The 21,853-nt window shown below is 41.0% G+C and overlaps 1 protein-coding gene across 1 annotated transcript in view; it reads right to left on the bottom strand.

The window, feature by feature from the left end:
- Positions 1–21,853, bottom strand: part of LOC136943695 (CUB and sushi domain-containing protein 1-like) — a 402,237-nt gene that overhangs the window by 189,176 nt on the left and 191,208 nt on the right. Inside the window, 2 exon segments of the mRNA XM_067237118.1 lie at positions 8,598–8,792; positions 10,088–10,275. Coding sequence (XP_067093219.1) covers positions 8,598–8,792; positions 10,088–10,275 — 383 coding nt within the window.

Below are 21,853 nucleotides of genomic sequence, written 5' to 3'. Positions count from 1 at the left end.
ACAAATTCAATTAGATCTTTCAAAACAAGGCACCTGTCCTCTTCAAGTTGGATCAGAGCGTACAAGAGCTCCTGCATGACATGGCAAGCAGATTTATTAAGTCGAAGGTATTGAGAGAACACACCATTAAGGAGATAGATGTAAGCACCACTGAAATTCACCTCCCAGATGAAGAGCTTTTTATCGGGTACCTGGCAAGGAGGCAGTTGCTAAGTGAGGAAGGACAAGAGATACCCCCTTAGAAGACAAAGCAGTTCTTTAAAGATGCCAGAGCATTCTATGTCAGGAGCTTTAAAAAAAATCTTGGAGAAGTGCCCAATGACAGACCAAATCTTGAAGAATCTGTCAGTGGTCAATATGGAGAACCAAGATGAGGTGACTCCAGAGCTGATTTTGTTTTTGGCAGAGATTTGCAAATGTGATCAAGGAAGATGCCAGAGAACAGCTCCACTTGGAAGTCCTGGATTATGTCTCAACTAACCTTGAGGGACTGGTGCCAAAGTACAAAAGTTTGCAAGTTGATGAATTCTGGGGGAAGCTGTCCAAAGTCAAATCTGTGAGCACAGGGCAGTTGAGATTCAAAGAGCTCTGCCAGTTGATGAAGCTGCTTTTGGTGCTGCCAAATTCCAATTGTGATGTGGAAAGGGCATTCAGCATTGTGCGTCACATTAAGACAGAATACAGAAGTCAGCTGTCTCACACAACTCTTGTGAATCTGATGTCTTGCAAAATCAACAAATGTATTGACACAGACTGCTACGAGGTTGAGACTTCCCAAAAAATGCTGAAAGCTGCCAAACAAGCTGCTGCACAGTACAATGAAAGTGTACAAAATAAGTAGCTATTTGCATTAGCGTGTCTAAGTACTGTGTGTAAATAGTTGGTGTTAAATAAAGAAATAAAGAATTGATAAAGAAATAATACAGAAATAATAAGATGTAATAACGAATGAATAAAGAAAGGATAAATAAACATTAAAGAAAGAATAAATAAGGAATGAATAAAGAATTTAAATAAAACAATTCGGTCTTTGGCCTTGTTTTTATCTAGCCTACTTATTCTGAAAGAGTTGAGATCATTATTTTAGTTAGCAAGATCTCATTCGATTATTGATTTCCATTAAGCCTACTGCCAGCAGGCACATTTAAAGAAATGTGATCTGATTGATTGGGGTAATGAGGCACTTAAGATGAGCCTATACATTTCCCCAAAACTTTCGCATTTAGCTTATTGGCAATTTTTTGCCAAGGTGAATGTCTTGCTCTGGCAGCTGCGGTGTTTGACTTAGCCATGATAATATGCTTATTGTCTTCGTAGAGACTCATTATAATAGTTTGCTCGGATGGCGAGAATAGCCTATCACCGCTCTCTCTTTCGTCTTTTCCGCCATCATACCGTTAGAAAATCACGGTTTTGGTGATCGACCTTTCCTGCCTTTTGAATGATAAGTTTAGCCTGATTGAAATTAACCACATGATTTGTATGCGGATCAGCCGTTGACGAACCGATATTTGCTGTTCTCACTCATCTCGCTAATGTTAACGGGCTAAAGGGACAATTGATTAACTTAGCTTCAACCCTTACGACGAACAGGGTCCTGGTCATATCGGTGGTAATAGCAAACTTGCTTCTAAATATTCAAAACAAAATGTCCCTATTTTCTTTACTACGAACTCCAATGCTTAAGTGCTTTGTTTCATTTACTTGCGAATGCCATTGTTACATTTAGTCATTTAGCAGACGCTCTTATCCAGAGCGACTTACAGTAAGTACAGGGACATTCCCCTGAGGCAAGTAGGGTGAAGTGCCTTGCCCAACGTCATTTGACACGGCCAGTAATTGAACCAGCAACCTTCTGATTACTAGCCCGATTCTCTAACCGCTCAGCCACCTGACTCCCATGTTAATCACATTAGTTCATTAACGAAACAAAAAATTAACTGAAGTTATCATCAGGCCTCAAAATTACGGCGCAATCCCAATGTCCAACCAAAACCCTAAACCCTGTACCCTCACAGATTTACTTGACGTTACATAGTAAGTGATTGAATGCAAGAGGCTGCAAGGGCTCAAAATGCTATAAATTGGAATGGGGCAGCACTTTGCGGCATTATCTGCAAAATAATGTTGTTGGATCAAATCTGATGAAGCATATTTGAAATTTATCAGCAAAGGACAAACTACACAGTTCTGGCTATATTAACCATCAGTGATCTTTGTGTTTAAACTTAAGTGTTAACTTTTATTTATGTTTACGTCAGGGTTGGTTGCCCTTCCATGGTTGTTTGTTTACAGTTCTTCTTTCTTTTCTTATGAGGTAGGTTGGCCGGGATTTTTCTCTCGCTTCCGGGCTTCCCCTGGTAACCCTTGTGTTTCACGTCACAACACTATAAATTGTGGGCAATTCCATGAGGCAGTCTGTAAAAATGCTGACTTACGAAAAGGGTGCATAAAGGGCTTAAAATGTCTGAGAAAGAGCCCTCGCGCACTTGATGATATGACAGTGGGACAGCCCTAAGCCCTACGGCAGGGCTCTTCAATTAGTTTGGAGCTGGGGCCGGTTCTTGAAACTGAGGCAAAGTCAGGGGCCGGAGGATATGAGTAATCACGGTAACAAATAAAGAAATTACAACAACATACTGAAGGAGTCAATATATTATATTTTGTAAGTGCATATAACAAAATATGCCCAAGAGGCCGCATAGGCCCAAGGATTCAAAAATCAAACCAGGTTAGCAATAACCAAGCCATATTAACAGACAATTGGAGAAAATGCAATTAACTAACAAAAATGGAAGACTAAGGGCGGTGGGGGCCCCTGGGCTTGGGTCATTTTCGGGCCCTACCAACTATACATGACCTTAAATAGAACAAAATGATACATACACAAGCTACTATATGTGTTTAGAGATCACGATTCTGAGCAAACAACTAAACAAAATAACATTATTTATGTGAATTGCTGAAGTCTATTTAAAATGTTTAATTAATCTGAATTATTAAAAAAAACTTGGTTTGAATGCATGATTCAACTACTCAAATACTTCACTTGTTTCATGGATGAATCAGCATTTTTGAACGAATCTCCTGAATTAACGATTCAATGACTAAATGTTCCCCAATGACAATTTTTTTTTTAAAGTTATTAGGCGCGTTCGACATGGACTGACTTCATGCAGCACCGCAGCCGGCTGCGGGCGGCTGCCTTGAATCTAAGAATGCCATTGGCTGCTTCAAGTCAGCCGGGCTGCAGGCGGCTGCAGACGACGCCAGCGCTGCATGAAGTCGAATCTAAAATACCATGGTCTGGGTGAATACTCGATTCTGATTGGCTGCAGCTAATCAGCCAAGTAGTTCCAGCAAAACTGTTCACCGTTCTAAATTATTGAGCGGGCTACGTTGTATGAGCAAAGAACATCTTTCCTTGGTATGAGCCTGTACAAAGTGTCTGAAATAAGTAACAATAACATCAGGGACGCAGTCACGCAGTCAAAACCTCCGTTTACAATTTTAAGAAACTTTACCAAGCAAACATGTAATTACAACAATGAGTGACTTCAATATTTCTTTTAACCTATTTGAAAAATGTTACTTTTCTGAATTTACTGTGTCAGTCAGCGTCACGTAACCGCTCATCTCACATCCCATTCGATTCACCTCGCTAGTCAACCTAGCTCTACTTCAGACATGCTGCGGCCAACACATACAAATCTTGATTTGATTTGGGGACAATGACATGGCTAGATTGCTGGCTAGTCTTGTTGTTAAACATACTGTCAAATTAAAATTACTGTTTGGAGAATATGTCAACTTTGATGCGATCATCTCACATCCATTTGCTATTCAACCCGCTACACATGCTGCGGCCGTACTGTAGCCTAGTACTAGTATATGGCCGATACCTTGTTCGTGAAAACCTTGATATTGATTTGGGGACAATGACATGGCTTGTTAGCTAGCTAGTCTTCTTGTCAAACATATTGTCAAATTATATTTACGGTTTGTCAACCGTACACAATGTTCTTGTCTATGAATCTTGCTAGCATAAATTAGCTTTCTAGCTAATAGCTCAGTCCTCCGCTGCACGTAAACGGGCGGGGCCCCCTACAGGACGGGGCCCATGGGCTGGAGCCCAGTCAAGCCCAATGGTAAGTCCGGCCCTGGTCACGAGTGAATTTTAATTTTTTCATAGTCACAAACTGAATGAGGTTACCGGACCACACTCCGGGGGCCAGTCCAAAGCTGCTCGGGGGCCGGATTCGGCCCGCGGGCCGCCTATTGAAGAGCTCTGCCCTAAGGATTTAGCGAGAACACGCTTCAAAGTCTGTAAATCTTTGAGGGTGGATAATGGGATTGGGCATACCACATACCTGTCCACGGTGCAGTTGGTGTTTCTGATTGGCGGCATTAACTATGTATAACTTGAGATAGCTATCAACTCAGCAAAAAACGTATCCCCCCTATGCAGTACCATCACCAGAGAATACATTTTCTCATGATCTGAGAGTCCTTCAGGTGCCTTTTGGCAAACTCCAGGCAGGCTGTCATGTGCCTTTTACTGAGGAATGGCTTCCGTCTGGCCACTCCAGGTTATCCTCTCTTCACAGAGCAACGCTGGAGCTCTGACAGAGTGACCATCGGATGCTTGATCACCTCCCTGGACTCAAGGCCTTCTCCCCCGATCGCTCAGTTTGGCCGGGCGGCCAACTCTAGGAAGTAATAGTGGTTCCAAACTTCTTCTTCCATTTACGGATGATGGAGGCCATTGGGACCTTCAATGCTACAGACATTTTCCTGTAGATTTTCCCCAGATCTGTGACTCGATACAATCCTGTCTCAAAAGTCTACAGACAATTCCTTGGACTTCATGGCTTGGTTTGTGCTCTGACTTGCACTGTCAACTGTGGAACGTTATATAGAGGTGGACTCCTATTATATACGTGTTTAATGAGTTCCTGAAAGCATGTGCAAAGCGAGAAAACTTTTAGACAAGAGATCGGTTCCCAATTTAGCCTAACATTGTGTTTACATCTGTGTTAGTAGGTATAATAAATAATACCTGCACTATGTACTAACTAAAATTATATATCCAAAGGGTTTCTTATCACACAGATTTAATTTGGTCTTGTTTAGGCCAATTCCAAAACTTTTATTTGCTATTAGTTAACATAATACATATGAACATAAATATTATACTATAAATTTGTAATGTGGTTGGGCACCAAGTTATTTATAATTTTCAAGTCCATTTCTGCTTGATTTCTACTACCTGTCAAGTCAAATTGTTTTTTCGGGTGTGTAAATTCACTTTGTTTTGTAAATAAACTATGCACTGTGTTATTTCTGTAACACAGAAATGCTATTACAGTTTTTTCCAATTGCTTAGACACAAAAATGTCAAATAACACACAGTTAGTGAAATCTGACACTCAAGGAGCACAACAGAAGGCCAGACCTGCACAACTATAAGCACATTCTCATCCTCACACTATTTGCAAAATACTACACACAGTGTTTTGCAAATCACTAAACACACTTTTCTACATTAGACACAGAAATGTAAGATTATGTCACTTCATTGCCTTTTTTAGACACTGCCTTGTAAAATGTCACACATGTGAACAGATGGATCAAACACGGGCGTCAGGTGTACAAGCACTAAAGTGCTAAACTGTAAACATACCAATCAGGTGTAAGCACTATAAAAAGGCAACAGGTCAGTGTACCTGTCCTCATCAAAAATGGAAGGTAATGTTGCAGGTAGAGGAAGAGGGAGAGGTAGGATGAGAGGGGGAGCCCGTGGAGGAAGGTGGGAAGAGGGAGAGGTAGACCTGGAGGCCGTGGAAGAATAGGCACACATTTACAGTATCTAATGAAATTCAAACAACATTGAACATTAGTTGACCATGTTGTGAACCATGGGGCAACATTGAGAGAGGCTGGACAGAGAGTTCAGCCCAACCTCAGCAGATATACTTTTACAACAGTAATTTGGACATTTCGACAAGAGCACAGGTGAAAACTACTATTCTCTACTGTCTACAGTACAATACAGTAAAATGTAGCTACATGTAGCTACAGCTATATGCACTACATCAGTCCTTTTTCTGTACATATTCACTGCAGTCCATGATTGAAATAATGTACTGTATTTCATTTGCTGTATTCTTTCTTTTGTCTCCACAAATGTATTTGGTGTGTTTATAGACTACTATGTAGCCTACTACAGTATTTGATTTGAAATATGTTCTGATTTTCTGCACAAAATGCAACCTTTACGTAGACAGTAGTGGAAAAATACTGTTAATATTTTCAGCAGTGTGCAGTACTGGTCTTGTGTGTTGTGTTTGGTCAACATATTCATGTACTTGTATGTACTCTACTGGAACAATATCTCTGCCAAAATCAAGCAGGTTCTATCATTAGAAAAGAATGTTGTAAAAGTGTTTTAAATGTTGCACTACATTGTGTAACTGGTTCAAACAGTCCAATTTTATGAACCATGTGTGTGGCATACGGTGACAGAAATGGGTTTTTATACATGATTGTATAGTTTTGAACGAAGTGTTTCATTTTGCAAAAGATTGGAGGTGTTCTGATACTTGTATGTCTAGTTGTGTGAATCGTGTGTTGTGTTTTGACAAAGTGAGCCCTGTTTTCAAAATTGTGCTTAAGAAATTTGAAAAAACAGTATAAGTCCCTGGTACTTGAGCTTTCTTTCCTAAAAATATTTTGGATGTTCCAGCACTTATAGACCCAGATTGTACTGTATATATTAATGAAAACAGTGACCCAAGACTTTGGACTATGGACCCCCTGAAGTAACCTTGGCCACCCCTTGGCCACCCCTTGGCCACCCCTTGGCCACCCCTTGGCCACCCCTTGGCCACCCCATGTATAAAACTCTAGTTCCGCCACTGGATATGAAAACTTTCCCGATGCACTGTATGGAGCAAGTGATGAAAGAGAAATGGAAATGGGACTTGAAGTGTGGCAGGAGTAGCCTCCCATACCCTCTCTGCTGTCCTTAACCAACCCTGCTCTTTGAAGTACAACAACCAGTTCTCGTCCTGATCCTTGAAGAACTACAACCACTTTTCCCCCTTCCTCTTTAACCCTTGTGTTATCTTCGGGTCATTCTGACCCATCAGTCATTGTGACCCACCGTCGTATTGCGACAACTTTACCGCATACAAAAACAAAGTGAAGCATTTTCTTTTCAATGTCGGGCTGTCTCAGACCCCCCACATTGTGAAGGTTAAAAGAAAATATATATTTTTTGTATTGGGTAAAATTGGGCAAACACAACTGTGGTTTGTTATGAACCTTTGGGTCATGTGACCCGAAGGCAGCACAAGGGTTAAAAGACTACTTGTCCCGCTCTTTAGAAGACAAATTATTTTTTGCCTACTCTCTAACCCTTGTGCTGCCTTCGGGTCACATTGTTGTGTTTACCCAATTTTACCCAATACAAAAACAAATCTAAATAATTTTCTTTTAACCTTTGCAATGTGGGGGGTCTGAGACAACCAAACGGTTAAAAGAAAATGCTTGACTTTGTTTTTGTATGAGGTAAATTTGTCGCAATACGACGGTGGGTCACAATGACTGATGGGTCAGAATGACCCGAAAATAACACAAGGGTTAAAAGATAAGCTCTTCTTCCAGAAAAACAACAACAAATCATTTTCCTCTTTAAGAACAACAGTCACTTCTTATCCTGATTACTGAAGGACTACAACCACTTCCTGTCCTGCTCAATGTAAGATTATACTGATGCACCATATATATTGGTACAATAAATGATAAAAACAGCAGATTTTACAAAGCCAATATTTCTTTCATTGACTTAAGAAGTGCAGCACGCTGTTGACGCTCATGACGTCAAACTGCTGCACCAGGGTAGGTAGAACCACAGTGTAAACAAAGAATTGTTTGCCTATAGACAAGAGAGCCTAACATGTCATCGCCGGTGTGGACGTTTGTCACATTTTCAGAAGAAGACACCTTGTTTGCAATTTGCACAGTTTTTTGATGTACTTTACTAGAGTAAAAAACGTTCTTTTTTTTGCAGTTACATTTGGTTAGACCAGAACTATTTGATTTTGTTTGGTCAAAGCTCATTATCTCTTAGCCTTTCTCTACCCTATTTAGCGTGTATATTTTTAAACACGGGTAAATCCCCCCCCAAAATAGGTGATGTACGTTTAAAATCTCTCCATTATAAACTTTGAACAACGGTTTATCCGGTTCTGAATGTCCTGGAAATGTCCTAGAGTCTGGGACTGACATGTTATAGCTGCCTTAAAATGTTTAAGTGCTCAGACAAGTTATAGCACCGCAAAGGGAAATTATCGGTTATCTTATCCGTATCGGCCATGAGAGGCAGGTAATTATTGGTATCGTCTGGCAAAAAAATCTATATCGTACATGCCTAGTAATCCTACCAATTGCTCTTTTTTCATTGGTATTTGGTATTATTGCTTTCTGTCTTGCTCCTTTATGTCCTCCAGCACAATAATTTCCTTTCCTGGTGTCTAGGAGGGTTATACTAAGTTTCTATTGAGATGTATGAGTGCAGGAGGATAAGAGTTTACCTTTACAGGTGGGCAGAGCCTTGTCCCATACAGGCTTCCCATCCATGCCCATCACGCAAGAGACAGTTGCTGGACCCACACTGGTGTATCCAGAGTTACAATGGTACGTGACTGTGGATCCAAGTTTATAGTCTTGGCCCACTCTGCTCCCATTCATAATGCTGCCCGGGTCGAAGCATGCCTCTCTGGGCTTCTCTGTAGAGCACAACACAAACACATACTGGTGTAAGAATATACACAGTCAATAATAAAGAGACAGAGAGAGAACACAAGTCAAAATGAGAGCCATAATGAGAGAGAGACAGAGGGAGTGAGAAAGAGAGGGAGAGAGTAGACCGCAAGCAGACAAAGTTTCTCAGCTCCAGGACATCATATCAGACAAGCCTAAAGCTGCTGCTGGAGGGGTTGGGTGGGATGAGGGTGCTTAAAGTGTGTGGAAGGGAGGAAGGTAGACAGACACTGTCCTTCGGGCTACACACACTCACTGGAATGCACACGTAAAAAATGTGTTCATGTATGTACAAATGCAGTCACACACAAAAACACACACAACCACATGCACATATACAGTACACTCACGTACACAAACATACAAACAAAAGAAAGCTCCCTGCCCTCTCTCTCCTTCTGCCTCCCTACTTCTATCTCTTTTTTTCTTCACTCCCCCCTCCTTTCATTTCTTCATTTTAGTGGAAGAGTAAAGGGAGATTCTTTCAGTGAAATTGCGAGAGTGCATCACAATTCAACCTGCATTTCACAGCACGGACAGACAGGCAAGAGCATAGCAAACGCTTGTCCATGCCATCCCTCACAACCTGAAGCTAGACAAGCACACCGACATCTGGGGGAGAGAATAGACCACCAGGAGAAAATGTTCTGAAGTGAATTACAGTTTGAAAACAGATGACATTGGCACGATGCCAGTCTTTTTTCCCTTTTTCTCCAAGCCTCTGTTATCAACTGATCACAGAGTAAATGACTATGGTTGCTGGTGCATGGAAGTAGGAAAACCACAACAAAGTGAGCGTGAATTGATTTGCATAAGAAAGAACTTGGATTATGTTTTTCTATTGGATGGAGATGAGAGAACCACAGCTGAGCCTCACCTAGCATGTATGTTTGCTGATTAACTGTTCTCATTGACTACTAAGTCTCTAAATATGACCCTGGGGGGTCAGATTGCTGAACGGTTATGGAATCGGGCTGTTAATCAGAAGGTTGCCGGTTCAATTCCGGCCTTGAAAAATGTTGTGTCCTTGGGCATGGCACTTCACCCTACTTGCCTCAGGGGGAATGTCCCTGTAATTACTGCAAGTTGCTCTGGATAAGCGTCTGCTAAATGACGAAATGTAAATGTACCAGTCTATTTTCCAACAAACTTCCAGATTGAAGACAACAGATACAGGAAACTGGCTGCGACTGAGGCTGGCTTGGTTGACAGTGGTCAGTAATTCAGGCCAATTCTGTATTGACCCAGACCTCCTCCTCACCTCTGAAGTGGATGGCGAAGCCAGACATGCCCAGGGAGGCATCACTCCTGAAGGCCAAGAACAAACTGCTTCCACTACTCTCTAGGCGATCTGGCGCCTGGTTACCCTGGAGACTGGCCAACAGGGCCCCGTTGGAGTCCTCTCCCTCGTAGATGTGGAGAAAGTCATAGCTGGGCTCCATGTTGAAGCTACCACACACAAAAACACACAATAAATACAGACATTCCATTACAATGGGTTCATAGAATTGCCATGGGTTAGAGCAGAAATAGGTATGTTGGTGTGTGTACTGTATGCAGGGTATCTGCAAGGTTTAGGACAGTTGGATTAAAGACTTCTTAAGACCTTTTGAAATGAAATTTAAGATCACAATTTTGTAAAGAGCACACAATACCACCAATTACCATCCTTATGGAACATTGTTTATTGATGTATATAAAAATAAATTGCAACACAAGTCTTTTAGCAAAAGGACTAAACATTAGGCAGTGACTGCACTGAAAGCTTTGTTTTAAAATGTTCTTTCAAAATGTACAATGGAACTTGTACATACTGCCATGAACTTGTTCTAACCACAGTGCAAAACTAGGGTTAGGCCTATGTAACCAGTTTTTATAAAGATGTGCACTTCCCCAATGGTTAAAGCGCAAACTTTTCTCCATGTAGGTCCCAATCCCAATGTCCCCCCTTAACCCTGAACCCTCACAGATTGACATCGCCTAGTAAGTGATTGAGTGCAAGAGGCTGCAAGGGCTCAAAATGCTATAAATTGGAATTGGACAGCACTCATTATGGGGCATACCGGGATTTTTCTCTCCCTTCTGGGCTTCCCCTTGTAACCTTTGTGTTTCACGTCACAACGCTTTGAATTGCGGGCAATTCCCTGAGGCAAAGTCTGCAAAAATGTTGACTTACGAAAAGGGTGCAAAAAGGGCTCCAAATGTCTGAGAAAGAGCCCTCGCACACTTCATGATATGAAAGTGGGACAGCCCTAAGCCCTTATGGACTTAGCGAGAACACGCTTCAAAGTCTGTAAATCTATGAGGGTGGATATTGGGATTGGATTTACCACATACCTGGACAAATTATCCCTTACTTCTCACGGTATGTGTCCACTACAGCGTTTTTTAACGCTCTGCACCGCTTGCCTTCCCAGTGTCCCAGAGTTGTAGTTCTCTAAGGTCACTGTTGTAGTCATGGCCAAGCGTGCAGACTTGGGTTCATGTACTCACAATATCGATCAAAATACCACTTTTACACAACATTTGTGTAAAATTACAGAATTTTTACGAGTGCAAGATTACAGTAGAATACATGTTACGCCACCGGTCACTCAACCAGTCGTTTGTAGGCTGGGCTAGCAAGCTAGCAGTGGCACAGAACAGTCACGTAATGTGACGAGACTGAATATAAAAGTATGAAAACACACTAGGGACACTTACAACGTCGGCAACTCTGCACCCTGCATTATTAGTTTAATGTAATCTTTAAATTCAGGCTCGTCGCATTACGTAACTTTGTTCTGAACAGTACTGGGTGTGCAGACACATACGATAATTTTCTCTTCCATCTTGAAATTGTAAAACCTAGAAATGTTTACCATGACGAACAGTTGCTACGTTACAAGAAACCAATATGATTGGCCAACGCAAGCGTTTTCACGCTCCTCATTTACATAAAGTTGAGAAAATCCAACTTGCAACGCTCAACTCCACTCGCCTTCCCACAATGCCATACGCGAGCGTCAACGCCCGATTTCATTGAAAATGAATTGGAAGCCGACGCTCCGCTCCGCTGTAGTGGTTAGCACCATCAGGATGAGAACTTACACTTACAGCTACTCCAACTGTCTGCAAACCCCTTCTAGGCTACTGGACTGGACTATCCATGCTACACAGTACACTGGCAGGGCAGGAGAGGAGTTTACTTTTACATGACTCGGCCAGAGACTTACAATTTCCGTCAGCCAAGCTAAATAATTACTAGGACCATTAACAAAATAAGCTACTACATTTTACTACAAAAATAAAATAATGTATCAAATTATAGACAATATAGAGTAAGCTATTCCAAATCTAAATATTGGCTTGTTGTAGGGTATGGCGCACATTTGCAACATGTGAACAGGACGAAGACGTGCAACGCTAGCTACCTTTTCACAAAACGAAACAGAATGGTGAGAATACCGGAAGGTAGAGCATTGTAGGTGTGTTGGTCCATGTGCTAATACATTAGGGTACGAACACAAGTTGTCACCCCTTCCAACAGCACCCATCCGTGAGTCTGTGAGGGTGGACATTGGGATAGGTATGGCGTCAGATTTGTGTCAAAAGCATTTTCACTCCTTGTCCCGCACGTCGCATATTGAGAAAATGTCCCGCATTTTCATCAGTCTGTTGGTTTTTTATGATCATATTAAGAAAACGTACATGAGTTTTTTTGTCTTTTTAAGAAAGCATTTTATTTATAATTTTTGCAGCGTAGTTTTTCACCTAGTTTTAACAGCGCTTCTTCAGAAGTACAAATACAACAGCTGTTTTTTAAATCCTATCCAATGGTTGAAAAGAAAGGAGTAAATACGGTCACTATGGGTTGTGACGGCTGTCAATCAAAATGTGGAGTGGTGATTCGTTCCATGTGTTCCCTGTCAGAAAATAACTGGATAATTTGTTAAATTAAAATGTAAAAAGGTGGCATAATGGCAACACAAAATAGAAAATGTTCTTTTAGTAAAGACTGGGTTAGGACATACCTGGGTGAGGCCGATAGAAGGGTTTAGGGTTAGTTGGACTTGGTCAGAAGTGTTTCAAAAATAGTTATCTGCATGATGCCTGCTGCCTTTGGGCTCAGGGATGTTGAATTTAAATTAAGACATGTTATGTTACATTGTGATGTAATGGTGTTTTCTGGAAGGTACTAAAGAACAAAGCATAATACAAATGTTTTTATTAAGTTAGATAGACATTATATAACAGTTTCAGGTGTTGGTAACATGTCCCACATTGTCCCACACAAACTAGAAATATTTTTTCAACGACATCCGAAGCTGCCCTCCACTCTAAGCGTTTCAGTCTGCACTCTAGGGTTTCACGTACGCACCCATGTAAATCTCAGAAACGTCTTGAAAAAGTCATGAAACATAATCGGTGATATTGAAAAAAATTGAATAGATATCAAAAAGATGAATTATTAAAAAATAGTTTAGGGTTTTGTCAACATGTTAAAGTTTAAATGGTGGCTCTAGCTGAAAGATTGAGGAAGAAGAAGGATTTGGAAGTTGAAGAAGTTTAAAGAAGTTTGAGAGGATTTGAAAGAAAACTCCATTGGAAATGCTGAAGCAGCATTCCAACAATAAAGATTCAAAGAATAATACTTGGAATGCTGAAGCAGCATTCCAACCAGAGCCATAGAATAAGAGAGTTGCGACACTTCCATAGACTCCCATTGTTATCGAGGAATGCGGAAGTAAAGCGTGTCACATGCGACATGTAGTTCCAAACATTGCATTTTCCACCATTCAACCCCATTCATTTTCAGTGTCTCCGAAGCAAGTTAGCTGGTAAATTGATGAAAATCCTTCATTTTTTTCATATTTTTACCACCACATATCAATTGTTATTAGTAGTATTTCATATAGCTAGCTTTAGATAAAGTTTATCGTAAGATTATAGCTTGTTTGATTCGAAACGCAGTTAGAGCTTGACTATAGGTCTAGCTAGTATCTAACATAACACTTTTACTGAAGCTATCTAGAGAGCACGTGTATCATAACCAGAAGTCAGTTGGCTTATAGTCTGTCAAATTAGTTCTAATTATTGGTGTTCGTTGGCATACAAAGTAAGTCTTCTATATATAGCTCTTATTAGCCTAGTTAGTAGAGCTAGCAACAATGAATTTCAAATTAAGTGGTCCGAAGCAAGTTAGCTGGTAAATTCACGAAAATCCTGCATTTTTTCATATTTCGACCACCACATATCAATTGTTATTAGTAGTATTTTATATAACCAGCTTTATTTAAAGTTTATCGTAAGCTGTTAAATTCTAAATGCAGTTGGAGCTAGACTGTAGGTCTACGTAAGCAACACTTTTACTCTAGCTAGCTGTACATGTATCACAGCCAGAAGATCACCGGATCACTACAAACAAAAGGAGTGGAAGAACACAGGACATATTGTACAATAAAATGTTTTATTGAATGCAGTTGGTTGCCTTGTTTATTCTGTTCTATTTACCAAACTCCTTTCTTGTCTTAAATTGAGCAGTTGCTGGTGATAATGGTTAGATTCAACTTGCATCAAGTACTACAAATATAAGTGTTGTTAATGTTGTAGGCTAAATTGTAAGTGGGCTGATGAATAAAAAAACGTTTAACAAGACCCATTTACTTAAACCGTCTAAGGTTAAACGTTAAGTGGAACAATATAGTCCTCATTAGGCTACTGTTTGGTATGTACAGTATGGTACAGTACAGTTTGTACAGTATGGTAGCTAGCATAGCCATTTCTAGCTCTGCTTCACAATATTGCGTTATGTATAAGTTCATGTAATACATACATGTTAATAAAGTATCAGACATACATGATACAACAAACAAGTAACCAATTGACATTATGTGTTAATATACCGAAAATGTCCGTGAATCGAGATGGTGCTGCTGTCTGTCCCGCCGAAAACCATTCAAACAGGTTGACAGCAGTGGGGGTTTTGTTTAACTACTGGGAGCTACCGGAACCACGTGACAAAAAAGCTCTAGCTTTTTTCCTGTGTTTCACTGGCAGTGAGTGTTCACAATGTTGTATTTCACTCCATTCTACACCAAACACGTCAGGGAGGACTGCCTTTTGTAGATACGAGTCTGCTGAAGATAGTCAGAATATCGGATTTCTTTAACCGAGCCTGTTTCATTCATCATTTACCTGAGAAAGCGACTTCCGTTGGCCAGCTTCATTGAAAACCATTCAAACAGCAGTGGTTTTTTTTGGAACTACAGCGAGCTACATGAACCACGTGATCACGTGTCGGCGAGATCAAAGTGTGTCGCAACTCTTTTTCTATGGCTCTGATTCCAACAAATAAAATGTTTGCTCCTTCTTGATTTTTATGAATGAGCAGCAAGCAGAGTGGCACACTGCTGCCTGCTCTTTTTCTGATATTCAACTAAATTGTCAAACAAATTCCTCTAACTTTCATATAGTTTAACTTACAGAAACAAGTTATACCTTAAAATGTAGGACAATGTGTCCTCTTTCAGCCAATGTAACTACTAAAGAGCTCACATTTACAGATTGTCAGCTATGAGCCTTGAAGCGAGAGCAGCCTTTCAAATTCTCTCACTAACTTCAGTGGAGAGGTGGGTAAAATCCGTCAGAGAAAGCAAGAAGGAAGACGATTTCGAAACTGCCGGTAGAGACATATGTCTGACCGCACAGACATATAAAGCAGGGGTTATCAAACTTTTCAGCCCACGACCCCTAAAGTAATGGTGCCAGTGACTTGCGACCCCCGCATCCACGGAGGTGGTTTACTTACGTGGGAGTAAAAAGAGGCCCTGGATCTGATCCAGACCTGCCCACCAGAACCGGCCCCCGTATACGCCACCCCAGCTAACCTGTTAATGCAATGCAATGCTTGATGTGATGCTAGTTCGGAAGTTCGACAGTAAAAGCGAGCTATTTGCTATTTCTAATTGTTTTACAATGTTCCTTGATTTCTGGAAATCTTCTCGCGACCCCCCCTCGTTGTCTTGCGACCTAGGCATAGAGAAAAACGAACATTTACCTAGCATCCACACCTCAAACAAGTTGACCTAGACGCAAAACTACACGTCCAATATATAAAATGAGGATATTTTCCGAGACCCAAGACTCTGCCGAAACTAGAGATGTCCTTTATATCAGTGGTTCTCAAAGTGGGGGTCGCGACCCCCCGGGAGGTCGCAAGACAACGAGGGGGGGTCGGCAGAGTCTTGGGTCTCGGAAAATATCCTCATTTTATATATTGGACGTGTAGTTTTGCGTCTAGGTCAACTTGTTTGAGGTGTGGATGCTAGGTAAATGTTCGTTTTTCTCTATGCCTAGCTCGTTAGCTATCACAGATGCGCCATCACCGTGGCAACCAAACAGACAAGCACCATGAACGTTTTTGAAACTGCCTAAAGAGTTGTATTTCTGACCGCACAGACACATAAAGGATATCTATGGTTTCGGCAGTCTTGGAATGAAATATACGTAATTATGTGGGCAATGTAGAACAGCGAACAGATTCGATATTTGAACTTTTGTTAGTTATGGCCATTCTAGTGACTCTACTGTCATCATGGCTGCTAATAGAACGGCGAAACCAGGTCACATACGGTCTAATAACTATCATTCAGTATAGCTACAAACAAATGCTTCGCAACTGAAGAGTATTTACTTTTTATTGGCGATATTGACAACAGAGGTTAAGGAACTTGTCTTTAATCAAAAGATGGTCTCCGTTTTCAATTTGAAGCAGTAGATCTAGCTTATGTAGGAAATTTTCCATTGCATCCTCTCTCTAGCTTCACGCCTTCGGCTATTATTCAAGCCTACGGTGTTATACAGTCTGTAAAAATACCACTTTGACACACTTGAAAGAAATGATCCTCTGGTTAGATGTAGCATGATCTTATTATTTAAGTATTAAAAAACTCACCAGGGACAACGACAACATTGGCAACCCTGCACTATGAATTATTATTTTGATGTCATCTTAAATTAAGTGTCTGAACAGGACTGGGTGTGCAGGCACACGTGATTAGTTTCTCCTCCGTCTTGAACCTGAAACCTAGATTCTAGGTTAGAAATGTTGCCAGTCTGTTGCCAATGACCTACGGTTGCTACGTTTTTCCAGCAAGTTCAAGTCATTCCAGTATTGTCCTTTTACCTTCAAATTCGTTCAACCCAGACTTCAGCAACTGGTTTTCTACAAAATTCTCACATTTTCCTGCAGCTCATCTTTCTGAATTTTTGCCCTTATTGTTTTGCAATTTTCTTCTTCTTTTCTTCTCTTTTCTTCTGTTTTCTGCCTTCATCTTGCTCCAGGTCCGTATTTTTAAGAAGCTTCCCAATGGAAACCTCGACAAGACTAAGGTTGTTTGCACCTTGTGCTATGCGGAATTAGTTTACTGTACGAGTTCTTCCAGTCTCAAATACCACCTAAACGCAAAGCATCCCTTAGCTAATGCGGAAGATGCCGGGCCAAGCACTGATGTAGCGCAGGGGAAGAGTCGTCGTCAAACTACGATGTTTGAGTGCAACCGAGGCAAGCCCGTCAGCACAGCTCTATCAGCCAAGCTAACTAATCTAATAAACAGTTAATAAACACAAGTACATTTTATTGAACATAATTTATTTTCATCTCCAATTATCATAGTAGAACAGCTTTCTCAAGCAGTTTTGATGCATTTTGGAAACATGAGCTCCTGGTCTAATGCGCCACCTGGCTTGAGAAACCCGTTCTCAAAGACTTACTTTTAGTCATTATTTGGGTAGCACACATATTCTAAATGCCTTCGGAGGAATTGAAATGAGCCATTTTAATCTAGATTAACGCCAATATTACAGTGAGATTAATCTAGATAAAAAAAAAAAATCTATGCCCACCACTAAAATTTTCACAATTTTCGGCTTTTTTAGCATGGTCTGCTATCCCCATTCAGGTTTGCGTGGTTTAAGTAGAAATTGCGTTTTTGTGGTGAAAAGTGAAGCTAACGGTGGCTAATTTGCTAGCCACAGTCACTGACGAAAACACGCGTGACTACCTGTAGCAGAACATTCGTTTCGCATCTGTTAACTTAGGGATAGCTAGGCTAACTATAGCTTTACTGCAAGGCAGATTCAGAAACGCCACAAGCAAAGAGGCCAGGGTGATAACTATTTACTCATTTTACTTTGTGATGTGAAACACAATTGTGAAATGTAATGTACAATATTAGCTGATATTATTAAGGAAGTAGGCCCACATCTACTTTCGGAAACGGTAGTCTACTATTTCACTGAAGCATTAGCATCATGCATTAGCCTCTGTTGCCCGGGCAACACATACTACAGTGGTCTATGATGCATCTGTTTTCAATCATTAAAATAAACATTCCTCACAAATACATTTTCGTTGTAGGATTTATTATGACATTACATTAAAAGTAAACGATTTGTGGGTGAAATTATCATTACCTGTGGTTTCAAACCAGTCGTGCTCACTGCAATGCTGTAGCCTACACGAGACACTACAAAAACATCTACACAGCTGCTTAGGAAGTCAAACGGCGACAGTACATGTTCGGCACTCCCCTTACTTAAATCAAAAGTCTATCTAACTACTAACCTTAATTAAGAATCCTGTTAAATGTGCCTAAAAACGCCTAAACAGCATACCCAAAGTAAATTGGAAGCTGTTCTTGAACCATTTGGAGTACATGCATGTAACTGGTCTCTTTTGAAAGCTGACACTCTGAAGTTATTTCCCCTGTTGTCAGGACCCCTGTCAGTCCTACTAGTGTTGAGTAATAGAAGCTTGAACATAAGGAAAGTGAAAGTTTCTATTTCCGCCTAGATTTTGTTTTGAAAACAGAGATTAACGGGACTGCACCCGACTACATCAAGTCTCTCCTCCAGCCTTACACCCCCACCCGCCACCTACGGTCTTCTTCTGACAACCATCTGGTGGTCCCACCGCTCAAGAGCGCCCGGTCCCAACACAAGCTCTTCTCCTGTCTGGCCCCCCAATGGTGGAATCAACTCCCCACCTCCATCAGGGACACTGACTGTCTCCCCACCTTCATGAAAAGGCTCAAAACGCACTTGTTCCGGGAGTACAACGGCACTTAGGAATGCTTGGCTGGACCTGATGTTAGTTTCCTCCAGGATGACTCTTATTGAGATATTTGTTTCTCTTGTTGGTTAGTTGTAACGGTTTCAAATTCTTGTACTCGCTGTGAAATATTTTTACTGTTGATTGTTTTTTTTTCTACAGGTACACTCTTGTGGGGAGTTTCATGTTGTTCAATTGTAACTTGTTTAACTGCATGCTCTTATGGTTCTTCCCTTTGGCACTTATTTGGTTTTCCACAATGTATGCTTCATGTTTTGGCTGCTCGCAATGTTTGGGGCATCTCGTTGTTATGATCAGTGACCTATGCTCTTTTGTAAAGCTCTCTCTTGGAAGTCGCTTTGGATAAAAGCGTCTGCTAAATGCATAAATGTATATGTATTCAACTATGACAAGGTAAAATCGTTTTTGCAATTAATGACCCCTTTAACTTGTTTATTTAAATTAATACATTGTTTGTAGATTAAATAAACAAGTAAATTAATTCATGCTGGGTCATATTGTGAGAAAAAAAGGTCTGCACTTATGTTTCCGAACACGGACAAAAATGCTTTCCACAGGTACACTCTTGCACTTTTGAGGTTCTTGCTGTTTAATTGTAACTTGTCTAACTACATGCTCTTATTGGTATTCCCTTTGGGACTTATTTGGTTTTCACAATGTATGCATCATGTTTTGCTACCCGCAATGTTTGGAGCTATCTCTTTGTTATGATCAGTGACCTATGCACTTTTGTAAAACTCTCTCTTGGAAGTCACATTGAATAAAAGTGTCTGCTAAATGCATACATGTAAATGAAATTCTAGCTGAAGTAAGCAAGACTTGTCCAAATAAGCCTTAATTTACTTTGATGGAATACCCCCCAGGTCTTTGAAGCCTTCAGAGAGCAATGACTGTAGGTGTTGTATTTTGTGAATGTAACCCCCTGGGTTATTTTATGTGTGCACAAATATTAATAACCCTTAACATTTACTGTTAAACACATGTTCACCTTTAGTGAGTCATATCTACATTCCTTACATGTTCTACAATCTGTAATAGTGTCCTTTTTGTTATTCTAAAACACCTATTATTTACTACTACCAGTACATTTGTATTATGTGTTTGGTCAACAAACTTGTCAATCAAGGGCAATAGCAAAATTCCACTGTTTTAATTGGTTTTCTGTTGATTGTTAGGGCGGAAGTTACGCCCTGGTCTACTTTCACTGTCGAGATGTTACTTTTCTTTTCTCTCTTGCGACGCGACCGCTCACGGGAGAAGCTGGACTCCAAGCTCTCGTGGCGCGTCGACGTTGGGCCTTGTGTATAAGCTAGCTAAACGTAGCTTCGATGCCTAGTGTATAAGCTAGCTAAACCTAGCTTCTATGTTTTTGTATAGCCAGCCTCTATGGAAAACGGTTAACTTTTGCCTCAGTTGAAGTTACGAGAACTGTTCAGTTGGTACCGTGTTCCTGCCTAGCCATAGTCCCGCTGTGACTGTGGCTGGAGTTGTAGTCCGTTTAGCCTAGAGCAGAATATCTCCTACACCCTGAGGACAACGTTGGACCCGTGTGCCCTAGCACCTGTGAGGACCGCGCTGGATTGTTTGCTCCAGCCTGCTAAATCCTAGCCTGGCTCTGCCCTCCTACGTACTTCCGCTCAATTTTATTTTTGCTTCTGTACATAGGTCTGGCCATGAGGTACGTAAGTCAGATTTTTCAGGTTGATTTTCTACCGGCGAATCAGCGAACAGAGGGAGTTGCTGAGAACGATGACGTTGATGTTGTGCTCTAGTTTGTGTTGTAGTTCCGTTATGGCGGCGGAGAAAGATGCGAGCAAAGCCATTCGGTCTGTTGTGGCAACACTGCCGAATATCCAACAGCTAAAGCTGGAGCAAGAACAAGTTTTTCTGAGTTTTGTTGGTGGCCTTAATGTTGTGGCCCTCCTCCCCACGGGGTTTGGGAACAGTTTGATTTTCCAGCTACGGCAGCTAGCTCTGTTACAGTAGTGGTTAATGAATTGGCTAAGGCGAACACTAGCTTGGTTATGGCAGATCAGAGTGGCTCTGGGCAGATCCAATAGTTTTAAACTTCAACAGAGTACCCGCCTACAAGGAAGTCAATGCTTGTCAATGGAGCGAGGCCAGACTCTCTGTACAAATGCAATGCACGAGAGTCTGGTTAGGACCAGGCTATCTAAATCCACCCGGCGAGGTCAACGCTGGAAGTTTGTCAGAGCTTTGTTCCCCAGAGTTGTGGTTTCGCGCCACTTTCTTCCCGCACCCAGAGCTGTAGCTTCGGGGCGCCATTACAACCTTCGGGGTTGGTGAGTACACGCTCTTGGGCGTGTAACAGTAGCCGCCATCGTACAGCAGCTTGGGCTGCTTCGACTCTCCAAATCAGGCCTGCACCGTCAGAGACCTTTATTAGCACTCGGTACCGAGTATTGACATTTATTGATTTATAACATTGCCGGCTTTAGTAATGTGTAATTGATGTGTTGTTTATTGGGGGCCCCTAACTGTGTTAATTACTGTGTAATGATGTTCATGTGATAACCTACTGTTTGTGATTACTAGCACTTATGGATGGTTAAAGTTCTTTCTGTATATGATGCTAGAAAAGTATTATCTTTAATCATCTTGTGACTATTGACCTTGGTTAATAGTTTTACGACCCACCGAATCATTAAATGGGTCAATCCTTTTCAATGTAATCCTATTGTTTCTTCATTCCTATTTAGAGTTAAGCTTGCACCATCTTCTCTCATAGGTATATTCGATTAAAGTAGCCTGTCACGCACTCTACACATATTTGAGACATTATACATACTTACACGTTAGTTACACACTCACACTGGGGTTTATTAGACTAGTCTACTTAGTTTAGAGTGTAAGTAAGCGAACTTGGGCGCTGTTCATAAGCGGTAAAGCGGA

This window comes from Osmerus mordax, chromosome 5, assembly GCF_038355195.1.
Source record: "Osmerus mordax isolate fOsmMor3 chromosome 5, fOsmMor3.pri, whole genome shotgun sequence".
NCBI lineage: Eukaryota > Metazoa > Chordata > Actinopteri > Osmeriformes > Osmeridae > Osmerus > Osmerus mordax.
The sequence above is the reverse complement of the archived record's forward strand: the minus strand, read 5'-3'. Positions and strand labels throughout refer to the sequence as shown.